Raw genomic sequence first — 22,206 nt, forward strand, 5'->3', positions numbered from 1 at the left:
CAACCTGGAAGGAAGGGGACTGGGAGTGTTCGTACTGTGACCTCAGTGCAGGGAGGCCAGGGTGTGAGGGAGGAGGATACGAGGACAGTCTGTGGAGGCCGGCCTCCCAGAGGATAGAGTGGAGAAGGCACGTGGAACAGAAGACATCACATACACCTTGGGGCAGCCGAGGGCTTCTCTATCCCTCCCCAGTGCTGCCATTTCCCTGTTTATCCTTCTACCTCATTTAATCTAGTGCAGCCACTTACTCTGGAAATCCAGAATGAAGGGTAGTGTAGTGCAGTGGCTCTCCAGCCTAAGTGGGCACCAGCAGCACCTGGAGGGCTGGCTAAGCTACACGGCTGAGCCCCATCTCGGTGTCTGACTCGTTGGGCTGAGGCTTGAGAGTCTGCATTTCTAACAATTTGCACTCCCAAGTGTTATTTATTTTTTTAACATCTTTATTGGGGTATAATTGCTTTACAATGGTGTGTTAGTTTCTGCTTTATAACAAAGTGAATCAGTTATATATATACATATGTTCCCATATCTCCCCCCTCTTGCGTCTCCCACCCTCCCTATCCCACCCCTCCAGGTGGTCACAAAGCACCGAGCTGATCTCCCTGTGCTATGCGGCTGCTTCCCACTAGCTATCTCCCTTACGTTTGGTAGTGTGTATATGTCCATGACTCTCTCTCGCTTTGTCACAGCTCACCCTTCCCCCTCCCCATAGCCTCAAGTCCGTTCTCTAGTAGGTCTGTGTCTTTATTCCAAGTGTTATTGAGACAGCTGTCTTGGGACAGTTTGCTAACTACTGTGTAGTAACTGACAAGAGTGTATAGACTCTGGAATTAAATGGGACTTGTTTCAGATCCCGCCTCTGCTGTCTACTATCTGTGTCACCTTTTTGAGCCTCTGATAAACTGCTAATAGTGCCCACTTGTGAGAATTAGATAACAGAGACACCATTACATTTGTGGACGTCAAAAAACACAAAAAATCTGAAGGAAAAATATTTATAATAAAATAGTAAACTTTAAAGAAAATCAGTAAGAGAAAGTAAGCTACCCCAATAGAAAAAAATGGAAATGTATGAAGGGCATGAAGTAGCACTAAATCAAAGACTAAAAATGACAAAAAACACATGAAAAAGTCTTAAACTTCACTACTAATTAAAGAAATGCAAGTTAAACCACCCATCAGCACTGTTTGCCTGTTGAACCAGCAGGAATGTTTTAAAAAATGAAAATAGCGGGCTTCCCTGGTGGCGCAGTGGTTGAGAGTCCGCCTGCCGATGCAGGGGACACGGGTTCGTGCCCCGGTCCGGGAAGATCCCACATGCTGTGGAGCGGCTGGGCCCGTGAGCCATGGCCGCTGAGCCTGCATGTCCGGAGCCTGTGCTCTGCAATGGGAGAGGCCACAACAGTGAGAGGCCCGCATACCGCAAAAAAAAAGAAAAGAAAAAGAAAATAGCTCATGTTGAAAAGGCTGTGGAGAAAGAGGTCCTACTGTATAGCCTCCCGGTGGGATTATGAATTAGTAGTCTTTTATTAGGACAGTCTATCAAAAAGCCTTATAATTTGCATATGCTCTTTAAACTCGGCCATTTCACTTTTAGAAATTTGTCTGAAAAAATCAAAGAAATCAAAACAAAGATATATAGGTAATGTTGTTTATGACAGCAAAGAATACAGCAAGTAAATGTCCAACAATAGATTTCTAGCATATTCACATTATAGAATGCTATATGGTTAAAAAGAATACATGTGGATGTGTGTAATGAATACTTGCAGATGTGGGAAGATATTATCAAATAAAAAAAGCAGTTTGGTGGGCTTCCCTGGTGGCACGGTGGTTGAGAGTCCGCCTGCCGATGCAGGGGACATGGGTTTGTGCCCCGGTCCGGGAGGATCCCACATGCCGCGGAGCGGCTGGGCCCGTGAGCCATGGCCGCTGAGCCTGCGCGTCCAGAGCCTGTGCTCTGCAACGGGAGAGGCCACAACAGTGAGAGGCCCGCATACCGGTAAAAAAAAAAAAAAAAAAGTTTGGTTAAAAATTAGTATGTCCAATATAAGCCCATTTTTGTTTCATTAAGATAAAAAGAAAAATACCCCACAAGTGCAGCATGTGTGTGTGTAAGATTCTCAGCCTAGGTGTGCCTCCCTCTGTCCAACCTTCCTAAAACTCAGCCCATTCTGTTACGACCACACTGATTGATGTGGGACTCATCCCTGCGGTCAACAACAGGGAAGCAGCCAGGATTATTTCCTGCAGATGTGGTAGAACTATCAGAATTCCATTCTCAGCAACACAGAAATTATGATCCTCTTCAAATGGAAAGGCAGGGGTGCAATGAAGAACTCATCATGGAAATTATCCAGGCCTAGTCATTTCCAAGGCCCCCATCTAGTGGCAATGGAACTTCTTGAGATAACTCTAAATTTCAGCATAGTTTAAACATCCTTCAAGCAGTGAAGAATGTGTGTTGTTTTCCCCAGTGCTGGAGGCTGCAAACTTTTACTGTCAAGGGCCAGAGAGGAAGAATCTCCAGCTTGCTGTCTGTTGCCCTGAGTATGGCTGTGTTCCAATAAAATTCTACTTATGGACACTGAAATTTGGATTTCATATACCTTTCATGTATTATGAATTTTTTTTAACCATTTAAAACTGTAAAAACCATCCTTAGCTTTGCAGGCCATACAAAACAGGTAGCAGGTCACAGCTTGTGGACCCCTGTGCCAGCCTCATGAGGGAGGTGCAGCCAGCACCTAGCACAGGACCTAACAAAATAGAAGATGCTCCATAAATGTTTACTGAATGGGTTGAATGGCGATTACCAGCTAAGCTCCATGATGCCTCAGATGTAAAAACGGAGAAAAACAAACACCCTCAAACGAACATTTACAATGCAGTTTCCATATACTTCTTTCATTAATATACTTAATGTTTTACAACATTTACATTTGTTTTCACTTATTTTCTAACAGCTTTGGCACTTTTATGGAATAAAATGGACTTCCCTAAGTGGAGCCCTACTTTATAAAAGTACATATACAGGGTATGGCCTATAGTGGTTTAATTTGTGATTATTTCCTGGGAACCAGTCAGGTCCAAGGTCAGAGACCTTACACAGAGAGGAGCCTGGGAGAGCAGACCACAGAACACTAAGCTCACTGATGGGACATTTTATCTTCACGTGGAGACTTTCATGTGATTTAAACTTCTTTTTGCTTATCTTCTAGATCAGCGGTCCCCAACCCCAGGCCACGGAGGAACCAGGCCGCACAGCAGGAGGTGAAGGGTGGGTGAGAGAGCGAAGCTCCATCTGTATTTACAGCCGCTCCCCATCGCTCGCATTACCACCTGAGCTCCGCCTCCTGTCAGATCAGCGGCAGCATTAGATTCTCACAGGAGTGCGAACCCTACTGCGCATGCGAGGGATCTAGGTTGCACACTCCTTATGAGAATCTAATGCCTGGTGATCTGAGGTGGAGCTGAGGTGGTGATGCTAGCGCTGGGGAGTGGCTGCAGATACAGATTATCCTTAGCAGAGCGGTTTGACTGCATAGTAAATCAACTGCTTGCAGACTCATATCAAAACCCTATCAGTGAGTGGCAAGTGACAAGCTGCATCTGTAATAATAATAGAAATAAAGTGCACAATAAATGTAATGTGCTTGAATTTTAATCCATGACATAAAATGTTACCCAAGACACAATTAACACATTGTATAAGAAAATAAAATGTAATGATCAAATTCAATTTTGTAAATATTTCTATGGCACAAAGAGATTTCCCTCAGATCCAACCTTGTGATTGTATCTTTCTGAGAACTATACCATAGTAGTAAACCATGAAGAAAACAAGTAAAGCTTGTTAAAATTACTGTCACAGATGTACTGTTTACTAATTCAAAGAACACTGAGTTCATTCATTCACTGAACTCATTTTATTCATTAATAAATTCCCTTACGTAGAATAAATGTAATACTCCATGCTTATCGTGAAATAGTGGTTTCTTCCAGTATAATCAGGAAACTAATCAATACTTAGGACACGAGGAAACGTCCATTTTAATCACATCAACATTGTCACTTCTTAGGTTCTGGCATTATCAATGTAGAAAAGCACTTTTTCTTGAGGCAACAGCAAATTAATGGTGCCGATATGAAATACGACAAATCCAATGGCGTCAGCATTGCTTGAGGAATTTTCAGAAATTTAGGTGAATAAAACTATAACCACAAATAAAAGAAAGATGGTTAGTTATGTCCTCTTTTCAGAAGAGTGAAAAGCTCTTAAGCTTTCTTGATCTTCTGCAGAATAGCAAGAACGTATAAGTTTCCTTCAAATGTTTTAAGGTTGAACATTACAGTTATATTAATAATTTTGGAATTTAGCCTCATTGAATGAAATGTCAAAACTAAGTAACTGATAAAAAGCTGTAAAATTTGGCTAGGAATTATAAACTCTTAAAAGATAATTTTCAAGATACATGCCTCAGACAACATAAGTGTAAAATTCATTTTTACATCCTTCTTGATAATACCTGGCTTCCCAAATTCACAGAAACAAATATGTAAATAATGAAATCAGAAGTTCTCATATTCAAAGGATGGGGCCTCTTCCCTTTTCACAACTCATCAGGTTCTTATGTGCCAAAAATGTTGAAAATACACACATCCAAACACAGTCTCAGCCCAGAGGAACACATGTCCCTGAACTTTCACACCTCTGAAGAGAGGAGATGGGGAACATACATGATCCCCCCTTGCCATGTGATGTTAACTATTTGTGTGTGTGTGTGTGTGTGTGTGTGTGTGTATATATATATATATATATATATATACACACACATATATATACATATATATATACACACATATATATAGATACATATATATATATATATGTCAGGTTTGCTTTATGAGATTATCAGGATAAAATAAAGGGTTACATTTTCACCTTCTGTTATGCTACCTGGTACAATGATACCCAAAGTAGGTAGAGTACTACCAAGAGATTACACAGTGATTGGTAAAGTGGCCTAAAATAATTAGGCTCTTTATTTATAATTCCCTTTTAAAAGTTGTCATTTGACAATAGCTTCAATTTATAACAGCAGATAAAAGAAAATGAGGTGCCAGGCTATATTAATCAAAATATTCCAAGATAAAAGTACAAAACCTGAAAATAACTTCAGTGAACTAGACATTTAGAAAGTTACAATTATTAAAACTCTGAATAAAAAGGTCTTGAGAACAGGTCGATCTCAAAACAGTATTTTACAATCTTTGGAAAAAATAGGCAGATTTCAAATAGCTTGAAGTATGATTTACAGATTTCATACAGCCTGGGTTTTTAAAAAATGTTTTTCCTGCAGTGCTGCTTTGATTTAAAGTGTCTCATATTAAGTTTACCAATAATTGCTTCTTTATGCTGAAATAAAACTCTGTTTATTCATTAATTTCCTGTATATCCCGTCTGGTTTCGAAAGCAGTTCTTCGTGTTTCCCACACTCGGTGATCTTCCCCCGGTCGAGGACAGCTACCATATTGGCATTCTTAATGGTGGACAGACGATGGGCGATGATGAACACCGTCCTTCCTTCCATCAGTCGATCCAGAGCTTGCTGAACGAGGTACTCGTTTTCAGCATCCAGTGCACTGAATAGGAGAGCCCACAGGAAAGCAAAGACGTCAGGGCCACGCACACTGTTCACGCGTGTATTTCCTGGTGCACGTACACTGGCCCCTCATTAGCAGCCAATTTTCACTCTGATCAAAATTGCAACTTCTTGGGTCAACTATCTATATTTTATATTATAAAGTTACTATAAAAAAAAGAAGCTTTGGACCCTTGATCTCCATAGAACTACTGCCATGTAAGTTAAAAGCATTTTGCACAGTTGCTGATTGGTGATCAGGGATTCACCACAAATGTCTGAATTGAAACTAGAACCCTCAACTCATGACTTGGCCTGCTCACTGCCTCCCAACTGTCATGATTAATTCAGACCCCGTAACTTTAAAGTGTAAGGCATTCTCAGCCGTATCACTTGAAGTACAGAATAAAAGTTTGTGATAGAGGAAGAATTTGGTTTAATCCAATTACACATTAAGATAGCCTCACCTGGTTGCTTCATCTAGGAGAAGAATTCTGGGATTCTGAAGAAGGAAAAACAGTAAAAGGAAAAGAAAACATAATTTTATTAGAAAAACACAAACTCTCAGTAATAAAACGAAATAAAGTGCTGATACGTGATACAACATGGATGACCCTTGAAAACACTCTGCTGAGCGAGAGGAACCAGACACAGAAGTCCACCTCGTGTGCGATTCCACTTAGAGGAAATGTCCACAACAGGCAGCTCTGCAGGGGCAGAGTCGTTACCTGGGACTGGGGTCAATGGGGAAATAGGCAGGGTGGTGTGTGGATGCTATTTTGGGGGTGATGAAAATGTTCTAAAATTGATTATGGTGATGGAGGCACAACTCTGAATACGCTAACACTGAACTGCACGCTTTCCATGGGTGAACTGTAGAGTGTGTGAATTCTATCACAATAAAGCTGCTACAAAAGAAGAAAAACAAACTCGTAAGTGTCTGAGATCGCATGATCTCACACAAAAACCATGATCACAGTGATCACTGAATCGGATATTCTTCATAGTGCAGCTTTAACCTGCTGGTGAATCAACCAACAGTACGAAGTGGGGCTCTAAGGTGAGTCAGATGGAGTCTAGACTCTCAAGGTCCTGCTTGTAGTTTAGCTAGGAGTAGTACACACAGAACTGAGAAACACATAAATTCTAGCTTTGTCTAGGAATCCGTCCGTAAGAAATGAAAACACGCCCACACAAAAGCTTGTACACTGTTCATTCGGAGCAGTGCTATTCACAACAGCCCTAAACCGGAAACAATCCAGAAGTTCATTAACACTTGGGTGATAAATTGTGGTCTGTCCATACAAAGGAATGGAAAGGAATAAAGTACTGATATAGGCTACAACATGGAGGAGCCCCAAAAACTATACTACTGAAAGAGGCTAGAAGCAGAAGACTGTATCTTGTCTGATTCCATTTATCTGAAATGTCCAGAAAGGCAAATCTAGACAAACAGAAAGTAGATTAGTGGCGGGCTGGGGCTGGGAAGGCAGAAAGGTTGCAAAAGGGTATCAGGGTGATAAAAATGTTCTAAAATTGGATTGTGTGATGGGCGCACAACTCTGTAAATTTACTAAAAGTCACTGAAAAGTACATTTAAAACTGGTCAATTTTATGATATGTAAATCATGCTTCAATAAAGCTGTTTTTTTTTTTAAAAAAATCACCTATAAATCTGAGGAGAATAGTTATATAACAAAGGAGAAGGCCATCATTTCCTAAAAAATACAATGTCTATGACTTTCAGCTTTTCCCTCTCCTCTTAGGAGCCTTGTATAAGTATTTCAAGTCTGTACTATTCAGTTTAGCAGGTGATTACAGATTACACAAGTAAGCATACTTGTATTATTTTGGTATTTTGATATAATCACTACTCTACCAGTTAGACTGTATGCTTAATTTTATTATTTTTTTGTACTGAAGTGTAGTTGATGTACCATGCTGTGCTCTGCTGCACAGCAAAGTGACTCAGTTACACACATAGAGACATTCTTGTTTTAAAATATTCTGTATGCTTCTTGATGGAAGATCCGTGTGTTAAACTGTTCTCCCTCTGGCTCCTAATACTCAGGAAACACTTGCTAAATTTGGACCACAGGTACTCAGTGGAATTCCCAACTCATCTTTCACCAGAACTGTCAACCATATACCCACCCGCCCCTTCCCAAGAAAAAGGAAGAAGAAGAAAAGTTGCACATTACAAATTACAAGGTCCCTGATTAAGAACAATGCCAACCCCCGCCGAGAGGCTTCCGGCTTACCTTAAGCAGAGCACGGGCAATTGCAATTCGCTGTTTCTGCCCACCTGACAATGACAATATATACATTTTAAAATTGAATGCCTTAACAAAAATTCTTGGTAACAGGCTTTTCTGATGAGCCATGTGGCAATTTGAAGGTAGTTTCTCCCAGTCATAGTTGAGATAGATGCGAGAACAGAAACCTACGTTTTAAATATTATAATGTTTCCTCATCTATCTCAAGATTAATAATAACAATAATTATTATCATGGCTAACATTGAGGAATTCCTACGTCCCAGGCATTTCCTAAATGCATTACATGTATTATTTCATTTCATCTCAAAAACAAGCCTTTGAAGTAGATCCTATAATGATTCTCTTTTTACAGGTGAAAAGCTGAGGCACAATATCCTGTGAGAGGCCTCACAGCTGGTCAGTGGCAGAGCCGAGGTCTGAACAGTGCTGTGCGCTTTTAACCACACGTGCCGTGCCCCGCAAGAGGGCACCTCTCGTAGCAGGAAACGAACGGGAAACTCGAGGAAGTTAGAGGTTTCAGAGCAGTACGTGAGATGGACAGGAGCGAAAGGAGCTGGGACTGGTAACTCCACTGTCCGCCCAGAACACTACTCCATACTTCCACTCTCACGCTGTTTTCTTTTTCCTGCCCCAGGGAACAACCGACACACGCGGTACTTTGTGCGTGTATGAAAATGGGGGCAACAGATAGACTATGCCATGCTAGCCAGCCCCCTTTGTAAAACTCAAATTCGACTAAACGCCAGGGGGTGGTGTGGGGGAAGGGGGAGGGACGGCCAGATGATACTTCCCCTCCTCACCCCTGTTGCACCCCACCCTCTCCTTCCCCCCAGGGACGCTCTCCTAAGTTATAACTGGTGAAGTCTCAGCGCAGGACTCAACTCACTCCTCCCAACTTAGTTCATGTTAGGAAACTCAATTCCACTTTTGGTGACGAAGACATTCCTTTTTGGTTGATGTTACTGGCTGAACCTACTTATTATTCCATCTGAGACAAGTTAATCACTTAAACTGAAATGGGCGGTGCTGCTAAAGCTGTCCCCAGCCAGGCAACCCCACCCTCACGAGGAGCGAAGGAGGAAAAGCCCTTCCTTTCCCAGTTCTCGGGTTGGTGGGGGTCTGAGTGCTTGGTGTGGGTCAGCAGAGCGGCCAGCAAGGGCTCTGGTCAGCTCTGAAGACCCCAGTGCCAATGCGCACACGGGGGGCCTTCCTCCAGGGTAGACCGTGACCTCCGGTTACTTCACTGGAGATGGAGCTTGAGCGTCCTGGTCGAAGGGAAGGACATGCAGCACCTGTTCAAAGCGAGCAGGTGCTGTGCTCATGGGACAGAGCACAGGTAGCTCCCAACCCCACCCCTCCATCTCGGTAATTTCACCACCAGCAGCTTACACTGGAGTCCTGCCCAAGGACACGTCTGTTCCAGCGACACAGTAGTGGTTCTACTCCCGGAACTTCTCCAATCTATCAAAACCCCGGAACTTCCCCAATCTATCAAAAAATATTTTTTCATCTACTGCCTATCATTGAAACAAATCATACACAACAAACTTAAAACGTTTTTGTGTTAAACTGTCTGCAGTCTAAGTTCAAGCAAACGGTTTAGCACTGGAAGGACTCCTGCCCCCACCCAACCCGGCAGCTTCACTCTGACGTGGAGGCCTCTACCCCCTGCTCGCACACATCCCGTGACAGAGCTCGTCGTGAAAGGAAGTACAGTTGAATATTTGTAATTAAAAAAAAAAATCTGTTTCACCAAAGATTTACTCCTCTATTCATTGGTCCCACTTCTGTATTTGAAAGCAATAGAACTGTTTTCTCTTTCCCTCCTGGAAACACCGCCCCCAAAGGCGATCTGACCTGCGGGGTGAGCCGATACCATGGGCCAGATGGTGCCACAGCCCTGCGAGCCCCCATTCGTCCAGGATGGGGCAGAGCGGACTCCACCTGGGCTAGGTCTGGACCAGGGCCTGTCCGTGCACAGCCTCACGCTGAGAATGCTTTTTATGTTTTAAAGGAGTCGTTAAAAAATAGTAATAAGACTGTGACAGAGACCACGTGTGACGCACAAACCTACATCATCTACTCTCTGGTCCTTTACAGAAAAGTCTGTAAGTCCTGGGTCTACACATAACCTACGAGGTGAGGAATAAGGAGCCCCTTCAGCTGCACGTCTGCCCTGATGCAGTCTCTGCCTCCCTGGACAAATCATCCTGCCATCCGCGGTATCTGTCTTATTTTCTACAATTTTCAAGGATCTCGAGTTACAAAACGTATCTTTTCTGGGATGAGAGAAAGCTGCTGTGGCTGAGTACTACCCAGTGGGACACCAGTGGGAATCTGGAAACATGTCTGGGGTAGAAAGTGAAAGGAACTGGGGAGTTGTCCACATACAAAAGAGATGTGAGAAAACGAAAAAGGTTAATTTCATAAACTCTAAGGACAAGAGCCTAATTAGAAAATAACACTGCGACAGGAAGTGTTTAGAGAGTGTTTGCTGCAAAGGGGTAACAAAAAGGTACCTGAGAGGAGAACACCCTTTTCTCCGACCACAGTGTTGAACCCTTGAGGGAAATGTCGGATGAAAGCAGCTGCATTGGCTACACCAGCCACTTTCTCTACCTGCTCAGCCGTCACCGAGGAAGGGTCGTCTGCACCATAGGCAATGTTCTCCGCAATTGAGCAAGAAAACAAAATTGGTTCCTACACATTGGAAATAAAACGTATTTATTGCAAATTGCAACAGTCTAGTAAATACAGTGGAGCTTAGTACAATACTTACAGCTAAGACACTAAACGGTTCCCAGAGAATATATACTGTTTTTCTGGTTCATTCTCCATAAATATACCCCATGGGCGATTAAAAAATTCATGCATTAGCACGAGCAGGACTGCCTTTATCACCTGTAGGTCCCCCACTGCAGGACACGGGGTCCCACAGTAGCCACCTGCAAGCGTCCAGCACACAGCAGGCGCTCTGTAAACGCAAGTCCCCCTCCCCGAGGAGGACCCCGAGCCCGTCTGCATTCTCCAGCTGCCTGCCTTCCAAGGGCAATGGGAGAATCCATTTCTATCACTTTTTGATATACACACAGAGCAGAAGGGAACGTGGCATTTGGACAGAGCTATTCTGTGGAATAGTGCTAAAAAGCAAATGAACTCCCAGCTTCTTTCTCCCTCCCTAATAAGGCTGTGGCACTGCCGTTACCCTTGCACCACCGAGCCAAGCCCCCCGTCGCTGCCCCCCACCAATGGAGTGGTGCTGAGGGAAGCCTCATTAGAGGAAGAGGCTCAGCAGTCGGGGTGCTTGGGTTTGCCTGCTGTGCACGAAGCTTGGTGATAAAAATACCAATAGCTGTGTCAAAACTCCCCTGCACCGAGTGGTCCTGTGAAAACAGCCTCATCAAAGACACCGCATTCCATCAAGGTTCTTGAAATCTGCAGCCTCTTTGCAAGGAGACCCTGGCTCTGGCCACAGCCTTTGCTTGCTTGTCTCTGAAACCCATTATGCAAAACAGTAGACTGGCTAGCAATGAAAATGAGAATTGAGGAAGAGCCAGAAGCAGCTAAACAGTTGTATCTTTTTCTCCCCAATCTTCTAGACTATCTGCATTACAAAGTAATGCCAGTCCCCAGCTTCTGATAAAGTCAATGCTTCGAGTGGTTAAAATGTTTAAGGTCTTCATGAAACAGCACTATTTACAAACCTAAACAACCTGCCCTGGAGACTGGTTTCATACATCTAGAAAACTTCCATTCCTTTTCTTTTGAAAGGTTCAAGACCAAGAAAAAAGCAAATGACAAAAGCAATTTTAAAAGAAAATGTAATAAAAATGGAGCCCTCTCCTCCTACCTGACTCACTGTCCCAATCTTGGATCTCAGCCAGACTGGATTTAGCTGACGGATGTCACGGCCATCAAGACTGATCGTTCCTTGCAGAGAAGAAGGAGAGTCACTGAGTGTCATGGGGCCAATGACTCATGTAAACCCAGAAAGGCTCTGGTGTGAAAATTCTAGACTCAGTTTTTTAAAGATCAGATACTCAAAATCTCCAAACAGAATCTAAAACCAACGTATTTTAGGGAACTTCAGAGCTAAAAGGGACTTTTCTGGATTGTCCATGCCTACTATCTCCCTGCAGTGGTTAGATGACTAAGCCCACCTAGCTCATCCATCCAGCTCGCCTTCCCGAGTAAGCACAGCTGGAGAGTCTGCTGTCTGCAACTAACACTCTGACACGGTGGCAGAGTGTTTCAACAGTCAGATGTAACGCTGTGACCTCAGCTGACAGAATTACCTCTACACCTTGAGGGAACGCAATCATGCTTCCCGATGACAATGACAGTGACCAACACAAGAAATCCCATTCCTTCTCAGTTAGGTGTGTGGCATTATACAAGCCAGCTGTGAACTTTCATAAACCTACCAAAACCTGAAGTCTTGACTTAAAAAGTGTAAGTGTTCTATAGGCTACACAAGGCAGGAATGTAAGTGTGGTTGCTTTTCTCCTTGATCTACTCACCGTCGTGAAGAAACCAGAGACTTAGTGTTTTGACTTGATTTGCATCCCACTCACTAGGATTTTTCTCAACTCAGAATTTTACAGCAAGTAGAGGGTAAACCAAGGCAGTGATGCCAGAGGCCAACAGTGTAGTAATACCCATTTTAATGCACTTGGTGGTTCTGTGGTCAGGACCTGTGAGTCAGATAATTACCTGGCACATAACCAGCTCACACTGTTGTAACCAAAAAGACCATAAGACATACTCTTCAAATTCACGGTTTTATTTTATACTGACAATTGTTTTCTTGCTGAGAAATACCATTCTTTTTTTTTTTTAATATTTATTTAATTTTACTTTGGCTGCGTTGGGTCTTAGTTGCGGCATGCGGACTCTCAGTTGCGGCATGCCTGTGCAATCTAGTTCCCTGACCAGGGATCGAACCTGGGCCCTCTGCATTGGGAGCGCAGAGTCTTAGCCACTGGACCACCAGGGAAGTCCCCATCATTGTTTTCTTAATCCAAAAACAGACTATCTTCTCCGAGCTCTGATACAAAGAAGGATATCAACTCTGTAACTGTGTGTGGTGATGGATGTTAACTCGACACGCTGTGGTGATCATTTCACAGTATATACATATATGGAATCATTATGCTCTACACCTGAAACTAATATGTTGTAGGTCAACTGTATATTTTAAAAAGATATAAAGAAGTAAAATAATGTGTTCTTTGCTCTGAAAGCTGCTATAATCCAGTTAAAAATTAAAAAAAAAAAATCTGAATGAGAAAAGTCTGTAAGAAAATCTCTACTACCGCAAGAAAGCTTCAATGGAGCAGCGGCCCAGAAGTGAATCAGTGACGGCCACATGCCCTGTCTGCACACCAGCCCCAGGCAGGAGGACTGGAGGGCTTCAGGGAGAGCCCGGGCTCCTGCACAAGCTCAGGGCCGGCACAGAGTGGCACGTACTCATGGTGCTGCCGTGGCCGGTGGTGCTCAGCAGCCCCGAGGCACCTTCTTGGAGCCCCTCTCCCGGTGGAGGAAGCACCACACGGGAGACGAGGAGGTGGGGTTCAGGAAGTCACTCTGGACCTGAGTGGCGAACACAAGATACAACGTGCCTGATGGGCCCTCTGTGTGAGCTGCCATAGCCCGAAAAGTGAATCCTCTGTTTGGGACTTCCTTGCTGGGAACAAACCCTCTGTGTTCAGAACTCGCGCACTGCACGGCCCCTGTGTAACCTGACCCTCTCTGGGGGCCCAGGAGAGGCCTCTCGTCCTACAATGTGCTCAGCCACTCACCAGCGCTGGCGTCGTACAACCTCAGCAGGAGAGAAATCACTGTTGATTTGCCAGAACCACTTGGGCCAACCAGCGCTGTGATGGATCCTGCTGGGATAGAAAGGCTGAAATCCTGGAATATGGGCACCTCTGGGCGAGCTGGATAGGCGAAATGCACGTTCTTGAACTCCAAAGCACCCTGGAAGCTCTTCTCGTTTAAAATGGCCCCCTCTGCAAGGGAAGATGGAGCTCCAATCACTCAGGGCAAAGCTCAGGCTCACAGCGGAGCCCAGAGCCCGCCTGTCTGACTGCAGACACGGCCCAGCATGGCGAGTCCTGGAGTCTGGGCTCTTCCCGGGCAAGTCAGGAGGCCTCCGACCAGCGCTTCCCTGAACCCACTCTGCATCGGCACTACAACCATACGCCCGCCACCCTGCTGGAGCCTCGCAGCCCTGAGAGGTAGAAGTCCCCATCCCAGGCTTACTGACGGGACGCCGAGGTGAAGAGGGGCCAGGCTGCCCGTGCCAACCGAGCCGTGGATGGAGCTTCCAGCCCGGGAGCCATCCGGGCGAGCCCAGTGGCCTTCTCCCTGTACGCTGCCTCCGCGGTTCCCTTGTCTAGGGTTTACCTCACCTTCTCTAAATCAATGTTTTCAGAGGATGATGATGAACAGGCGGGCGCTGCACAACAGCCCCGGAGCTAGAGGGGGGTCAGAGGTCTGCTCTGTCCTGTGTAACCTTGCTCCTGACTTGGGAGAAGGGGCTCAGTCTCTCCCAGCCTGTCATAGTGGAGAATACTGGGCATTCACCACTGACCTGGGGCCAACGCCAGTACCTAGGGATCAGCGAGCAGCTGGCAGTGGCTGCCGCTCCCAGCCCCGTCCCCCGACCCCGTGGCTGGCTGGCCCAGGCCACACAGCTGCCCCGAGCACCGGCTTCCCGGGAAGCAGCTGATGAAGGAGACAGCTCCCGCCAATTAGCACCAGCACCCTCCACCCCACCCCCGAAGCCAGGCAACTCAGAGGCTTTTATACGTGTGATCCCTCTTCCTGCCTCCCTCCCCCTGCCCACACAAACGTCAAAAGCACCAAGGGAGACGAGTCTGGGCACTGGCCGGGCCCTTCCTATCTGCACCCCTGAGAGGCACTCACTTCTACCCTGCTGTCTGTGGTAGCAAATCGCCTGCAGGGAGGTAAACAGTGGCTGCACACTTTGTGGTCAGTCCCCACGCCTCCAGGGACGCCCTGGGGCCCCATGACAGAGCCCAGCAGCTGTGCTTCCTCACCGCCCACCCTGCTGACGGCCCTGTCCCTGCCACATGCAAGGGACAGCGTCCCGCTCCAGCTCATCCATCCCAAGTGGGGCAGGAAGCTGGTGTCATGGTCCGAAACCACATTTGTTTAACCCCAGCCAAGAGGAGCAAACCCATTTCAGACCCACCATTGAAAGGAAGCTCCGGCTCTCTCTCGAGGAGCTCCCAGAGGCGGCCCCCGGCACCCAGGCCCTTCATCAGCTCTGAGTAGAAGGAGCTCAGACCTGGGTGAGAAGCAAAGGCACACGTCTATCACTGGTACCAGGAAACGGCCCTCTGCTACTCCCACACCTCTGGGAACAGTGACCACAACCTGCTGTTAATACAGAATCTGATTTGAAGCAGCTACCTGGGAATCCATCAGAGTTCCCTCAGTCTCATACCCTTGTGTTCCTTCAGTTTCTCCTCCTCCAATTTCATTATTTCTAGTAAGGATTTAATGTTTGGTCAGATCAGGGAATTTATAAATACATATAGTCATATTAATCAACCACTGAATTAAAATCACAGTGTTAGGGCTTCCCTGGTGGCGCAGTGGTTGAGAGTCCACCTGCCGATGCAGGGGACACAGGTTTGTGCCCCGGTCCGGGAAGATCCCACATGCCGCGGAGCGGCTGCGCCCATGAGCCGTGGCCGCTGAGCCTGCGTGTCCAGAGCCTGTGCTCCGCAACGGGAGAGGCCACGACAGTGAGAGGCCCGCGTACCGCAAAAAAAACACAAAAAACAAATCACAATGTTACATAAAAGTCTACCTACTCAAAAACATAGCAATATAAATAAAATATAATGCTTATCCCATACTTATAAGGAACTTAAGGTACCCCAATATTCATTTAAAAGACATATCCACATAATCAAACCCTCCTTTCAGATACTCAACAAATACAACTTTTACCAGGCTAAAAACTGAAAAGAAATTTGGCAATATTAAATACTCCAACCTCTTCTTTTTTTTTTGGTACGCGGGCCTCTCACTGTTGTGTCCTCTCCCATTGCAGAGCACAGGCTCAGCGGCCATGGCTCATAGGCCCAGCCGCTCCGCGGCATGTGGGATCCTCCCGGACCGGGGTACGAACCCATGTCCCCTGCATCGGCAGGCGGACTCTCAACCACTGCGCCACCAGGGAAGCCTCCAACCTCTTCTTAAAGCCACCTTTGAACTATGATTTAATTAATGATTTAAACTCCAAGTACACTCCATGTCAACTGCCAGAACATATACTTGTAACACTTTCCCTCAGTAAGCATGCTGAAAAAATGCAATTCAAATATTCTGTCTAAGGTATACGGTTATTTATACAAGATACGGTGGATTAAAACCTTCAGGTTAAATTAAGAATGCATTGGTCAGAAACAGAGCCACATACATATAGTCAGTTGATCTTTGACAAATGAGCAAATGAAATTCAATGAAGAAAGGGTAGACTTTTCAACAAATGGTGCTGGAACAACCAGACATCCATGTGCAAAAAATGATTCAGGACACAGACCTTACACCTTTCACAAAAATTAACTCAAAGCGGTCTAAACGTAAAACGCCAAGCTATAAAACTCTGAGAAGATAACATAAGAGAAAAACATATATGACCTTGTGTTCAGCAATGACTTTTTAAGTATCATATCAAAAGCACAATCCACAAAAGAAAAAAATAAGGAAGTTAGAGTTCATTAAAATTAAAAACTTCTGCTCTGTGAAGGACACTGTTAAGAGAATGAGAAGATGGGCCACAGTCTGGGAGAAATTATTTGCAAAAGACACATCTGACAAAGGACTGGTATCCAAAATACAGTAGTTCCCCCTTATCCGCGGGGGATACGTTCCAAAACCCCTTGGATGCCTGAAACCGTGGTGCTCCATATATACTACGGCTGACCCTTGAGCAACACAGGGGTTAGGGGCGCCAACCCCCTCACATGTGAAAATCCATGTATAACTTTGTAGCAGGCCCTCTGTAACTGCATCCGTGGATTGTGTAGTACTACAGTACGTATTTATTGAAAAAAAATCTGTATAAGTGGGCTCTCACAGTTCAAACCCGTGTTGTTCAAGGGTCAACTGTATTTTTTTCCTACACACACATACTTAAGATAAAGTTTAATTTATAAAGTAAGAGAGTAACATTAATAATAAAATAGAATTATAACAATATACTGTAACAAGTCATGTGAACATGGTCTCTCTCAAAGTATCTTGTACAAATTAAATGCCTTTTCCAACTTAACTAAGCAGTGTGGTGTAACTTTTGCAGTTTGAGGTGGGACAGCAACACCAGCATGAGTTTCTTTTTCCTTCTTCACAATTTCATGACCAGAAGACTCATTCTTACCATAGATCTCAGTAACCTCAGCATATGATTTTTTCTCTTTCTTTAAGAAATCAAGAACTTTCACCCTTTCACTTAAAGGAAGCACTTCATGGCTTCTCTTTGGCATATCTGAATTGCCAGATCACCACTCTTGCAATTTGGGGCCATTATTAAGTGAAACAAGGGTCACGTCAATACAAGCACTGCAGTACTACACAGTGCATCTGATCACTGAGACGGCTACCAAAAGACTAACGGGTGGGATGCGCTGGACAAAGGGATGGCCCATGTCCCAGGCAGGAGGCAGGACAGCGTGAGATTTCATCATGCTACTCAGAATGGTGTGCAATTTAAAATTTATGACTTATTTCTGGAATTTTCCATTTAATATTTTCAGACTGCAGTTGACCACCAGTAACTGAAACTACAGAAAGTGAAACCGAGGATAAGGGGAGACTATTGTATACAAAGAATTCTTAAAACTCAACAATAAGAAAACAAACAGCCAATTAAAAAATGGACAAACAGACATCTCACCAAAGAAGATACACCCATGGCAGATAAATATATAAAAGGATACTCTGCATCACGTCACCAGGGAAAAAAGCAAATTATGACAACAACGAATCTATCAGAACAGCAAAAATCCGAAATCCTAACACCACCAAATGCTGGTGAGGACGTGGAGCAACAGGAACTCCCATTCTGGGCTGGTGGGAGCGCACAGTGGTGCAGCCACTTTGGAAGAATGTCTGGCGATTTCTTACAACACTAAACATACTGTTACTGTATGCAATCTAGCAATCGTGCTCCTCCGTGTTTACCCAAAGGAGATGAAAACTTATATCCACACAAAAACCTGCACACAAATGTCTACAGCAGCTTTATTCATAATTGCCAAAACTTGGAAGCAACAAAGATGTCCTTTTTTTTTTTTTTTTGCGGTACATGGGCCTCTCACTGTCGTGGCCTCTCCCGCTGCGGAGCACAGGCTCCGGACGCGCAGGCCCAGCGGCCATGGCCCACGGGCCCAGCCGCTCCGCGGCATGTGGGATCCTCCCGGACCGGGGCACGAACCCGTGTTCCCTGCATTGGCAGGCGGACTCTCAACCACTGCGCCACCAGGGAAGCCCAAAGATGTCCTTTTAATGGATACTGTGGTCCATCCAGACAACATTAAAAAGAAAAGAACTATTGAGCCATGAGAAGACATGGAGGGACCTTCAATGCCTACTACTAAGTGAAGGAAGCTAAGGTGCAAAGCTCCACACTGCATGATTTCAACAACACGACATCTGGAAAAGGCAAAACTGTGGAGACAGTAAAAAAATCAGTGGTTGCCAGGGGCTGGCGGGAAGGAAGGATGAATAGGCAGAGCACAGAGGATTTTTAGGGTAGTGACACTACTCTGTATGATACTACAGTGGTGGATCCATGCCATTATACGTTTGTCCAGACCCACAGAAGGTACAACACTACGAGTGACCCCCTAAGGTAGACTCTGGACTTCGGTGATAACGTTTCGGTGTATGTTCATCGATTATAACAAATGCACCATCTGGTGGGGGATGCTGATAAATGGGGAAGTCTGTGCATGGGGGGCGGGGGGTCTATGGGACTCTCTGTACTTTCTGCTCAACTTTGTTGTGAACCTAAAACTGCTCCTTTTTTTTGGCTGCATTGTGTCTTCGTTGCTGCACGCAGGCTTTCTCTAGTTGTGGCGAGCGGGGCTACTCTTGGTTGTGGTGCGCGGGCTTCTCATTGCGGTGGCTTCTCTTGTTGCAGAGCACGGGCTCTAGAGCTCAGGCTCAGTAGTTGTGGCACGTGGGCTCAGTAGTTGTGGCTCACAGGCTCTAGAGCACAGGCTCAGGAGTTGTGGCACACGGGCTTAGCTGCTCTGTGACATGTGGGATCTTCCCGGACCAGGGCTCGAACCAGTGTCCCCTGCATTGGCATGCGGATTCTTAACCACTGTGCCACCAGGGAAGCCCCTAAAACTGCTCTTTTAAGAAGTCTATTAATTGGAAGGAAGGAAGGAAGGAAGGAAGGAAGGAAGAAAGGAAAAGTCAAGGGAAAGAGTTGGAAGTAGTTCACAACATAGTAAAGAGTTTAGACTCTGGAAAACAGAAACAAAGACAAAATGGCCCTGGATAAACAAAATGTGGTCTATCCATACAATCGAATATTATTCAACCACAAAAAGGAATGAAGTACATGCTACAATGTGGGTGAACTTTGAAAACATGCGAAGGGAAAGAAGCCAAACACACAAGGCCACAAACTATATAATTCCATTCACGTGAAATATCCGGAATAAGTAAATACATACAGATAGGAAGCAAACTGGTTGCTAGGGGCTGGGGAGGCGGGTATAGACTGCTTGATGAGTATGGGCTTTTCTTCGAGGTGAGGAAAATACTTTGGAACTAAACAGAGGTAGTGGTTGCACAACACTGTGAATGTACTAAATGCCACTGAGCTGTACATTTAAAAATGATTAAGTTTGTGTTATGTGAATTTCACCTCAATAAAAATGTAAGAAAAAAAGATATTGGGTTTGATAGGAAGATGTAAGAGCCTTCTCTGGTATAAAAGAAACCAGCATGTTTTCCTTCAAATAGCACCTCTGATCCTCTCACAACAGAAAATAAATGTAGAATTTACTGTGGGTTTTTTTTTTTCAGTAAAATCTATTCTAAGCAGGAACCAACATATAAAAATTCTGATTTATTTAATAAATAAAACAGGATTTCTTGATTGCAGATTCATTACAGAATCACTCTAAACAGTGAGCTTCACAAAAACATTTAAAACCCAACTCAACCTGTAACAGGTCCCTACAGTCCCGCCCACACTTCACTCCTCTCTCCACCTCCAGACGGCAGGAACCATCAACCAGAGCTGTGGGGTGGCCTGTGGCTCAGGAGGCCGAGCCCCCCGAAATCTCAAGCACAGACAAAGCCTCAGCAGCACATCTGTAACCAGGGGAGGTAACTGACTCCCAGGGGACGGGAACTGTGTTTCCAACCAATTTCTGTGCAAGACACAGCTATGAACCTGGGACAAAAGATAGGGCAGCAGAACACCCCAAAACAGAGGTAGTGTCTATCAGGTCAAGTACTATGGAAAAAAGGAGGTGTCAGCAGAGGGACTAAGAAAGATCAAGACAAATGTGGCAGAAAACTCAAGATTGGGGGGGGCAGGAGGAAAGCTGACAGCGGTCAAGCGTGGACCGTGCACAGGAAGGCCACAGAGAGGGAAGGTGGCGGCAGACAAGTCCGCTCTGAGGTGGGACAAAAGGCTGAAAGGAACCCACCCACACGGGTGTGCGAGCCTACAGCCCGACAGGCCCAACCCAAGAGACGGAGAGAAAAGAGAAACACTGTCATTGCTCTGTCCTCCTGAACTGGCCCTCTCGCATCCCAAGTCACTCAGCACCCGGAAGTGTCTTGATCAGGTTTGTCTTCAAGACCAGCCAGAGGAACTATTATGCTATTTTTAAAGGAGTCTCTGGAAATCTCAGTCCAGAAAACATCCTCACTTGCCTGCAGATGTCTAAGGAAAAGTCTATACCTTTAACCAGTAGAAAACCCTGAAACCCTGAAAACAACAAGAGTGTCGGGTTGAGGTGACCCCCATGGGATACCTGAGCTCCTTGAACCAGACTTCAGTGTTTATCTAACCTTTCCATCCTTTCCAAAGCAGGAAATCATCTGCTCCCAGCTGGCTGGGGCCTCAGGAAAGCTACGGAAAAGAAAACCTCGCAGACTCCACGGGTCTTGCTTCCCTTCACTCAGAAGTAGACGATGAAAGCTCATCTGAGAGGCTCTTGACAAAAGCAAGCAACTGTGCTTCATGTACTTTATCACTTATATTTGTGATTGTTCACTAGTTTTGAACATGTCTGACTTTGTACAGAAGGAACTTTACTCCCCACCAGTGACTTGCCCATCATGGAAGCATCACCACCAGAGGACGGGGGTTCCTGTACATGTCTGTTCACACCACCCTTCCTCCCCAGCATCCATCCTACGGTGAAAGGGAACAGGCTGCCCTACATGCAGCTGGAAAGAGCTCCAGTGAGACCCGGAGCTCCACCAGCTACGGGGGGCCTGCAAAACCCTGGAAATTCCAGACCCCACGGAGGATCCCACTTGTATCTCTGCTCTTTCTTTCAAAGTCAAGTTGGAGTAACATTCTAGGAGAGGTTTTTGCAGTTAGTTAATTGATGAGAGGAGGAGTAATGGGAAAGTTAACTTTTCATTTCAGAAACTATAACCCTATTTTTGATTTGTAAATTCCCAAGCCTATTTAAATTATATACCTCCAATGCTTAATCCAACCCAGAAAGCATACATTAGGAAGGAAGAGAGTTCACCCACTGTCATGTGGGCACTGCCCATCAGCAGTCCTCCTTTGTACAGGACGGAAAGCACGATCAGGTTCCCAGAGAGCCCGGTCTGTCAAGGGAAGAAAACACAGAAGTCAGGTGGGAACCAAAGTCGCCAAATGCAAAAAGCATTTGCATGGCCTATAATTCCCTTTATGCATTTCACCATCAAGCAAGATTTTTCCAAAATACTAAGTAAGTTTTAATCTGAATTTAAAAATACTTTTGAAATATCACAGTATTGAAGGAAATAATCTCATTAACACAGAAACCTAAACACTAAGTCACCCATCAGATTCCTATTTTACTCAGTCTAATCAATTTGCAAAGGAGAAAAATGATAGTAAGGAGGCCTTCCCTAACTGGAGGAAATCAGTACACTGTACCGTGTTGGGCTGGGCAGGCTGCACTGAGAAGTTAGAGCCCTGCATCTCGCTCACCTGCCCTGACCTGCGTTAGGTGCGTGGTCTCTGTAAGTGCTGCCTCCTTGGGCCTT

The 22,206-nt window shown here is 45.1% G+C and overlaps 1 protein-coding gene and 1 non-coding gene across 6 annotated transcripts in view; both read right to left on the reverse strand.

The window, feature by feature from the left end:
- Window positions 1-4,073: 4,073 nt before the first annotated feature.
- ABCB10 (ATP binding cassette subfamily B member 10) overlaps window positions 4,074-22,206 on the reverse strand; it is a 32,681-nt gene continuing 14,548 nt past the window's right edge. For 4 of the 5 annotated variants that reach the window (XM_027094128.1, XM_027094126.1, XM_027094127.1 and 1 more), the window contains 8 exons: window positions 21,645-21,780; window positions 15,143-15,238; window positions 13,725-13,934; window positions 11,774-11,853; window positions 10,443-10,623; window positions 7,907-7,950; window positions 6,113-6,147; window positions 5,012-5,646 (listed from right to left, as the gene is read on the reverse strand). In XM_027094128.1, coding sequence (XP_026949929.1) covers window positions 5,415-5,646; window positions 6,113-6,147; window positions 7,907-7,950; window positions 10,443-10,623; window positions 11,774-11,853; window positions 13,725-13,934; window positions 15,143-15,238; window positions 21,645-21,780 — 1,014 coding nt within the window. In that variant the 3' untranslated portion in view covers window positions 5,012-5,414. Of the gene's footprint in view, window positions 4,216-5,011; window positions 5,647-6,112; window positions 6,148-7,906; window positions 7,951-10,442; window positions 10,624-11,773; window positions 11,854-13,724; window positions 13,935-15,142; window positions 15,239-21,644; window positions 21,781-22,206 lie in introns of those variants that run through there. The other variant, XM_027094125.1, reaches the window with a different exon arrangement.
- On the reverse strand, window positions 12,847-12,919 carry TRNAG-CCC (transfer RNA glycine (anticodon CCC)). Its single transcript has one exon. It is a non-coding gene; the product is annotated as a tRNA-Gly (tRNA).

Source organism: Aethalodelphis obliquidens, unplaced genomic scaffold, assembly GCF_003676395.1.
Source record: "Aethalodelphis obliquidens isolate GAN/ISIS:26980383/991018 unplaced genomic scaffold, ASM367639v1 scaffold87, whole genome shotgun sequence".
NCBI lineage: Eukaryota > Metazoa > Chordata > Mammalia > Artiodactyla > Delphinidae > Aethalodelphis > Aethalodelphis obliquidens.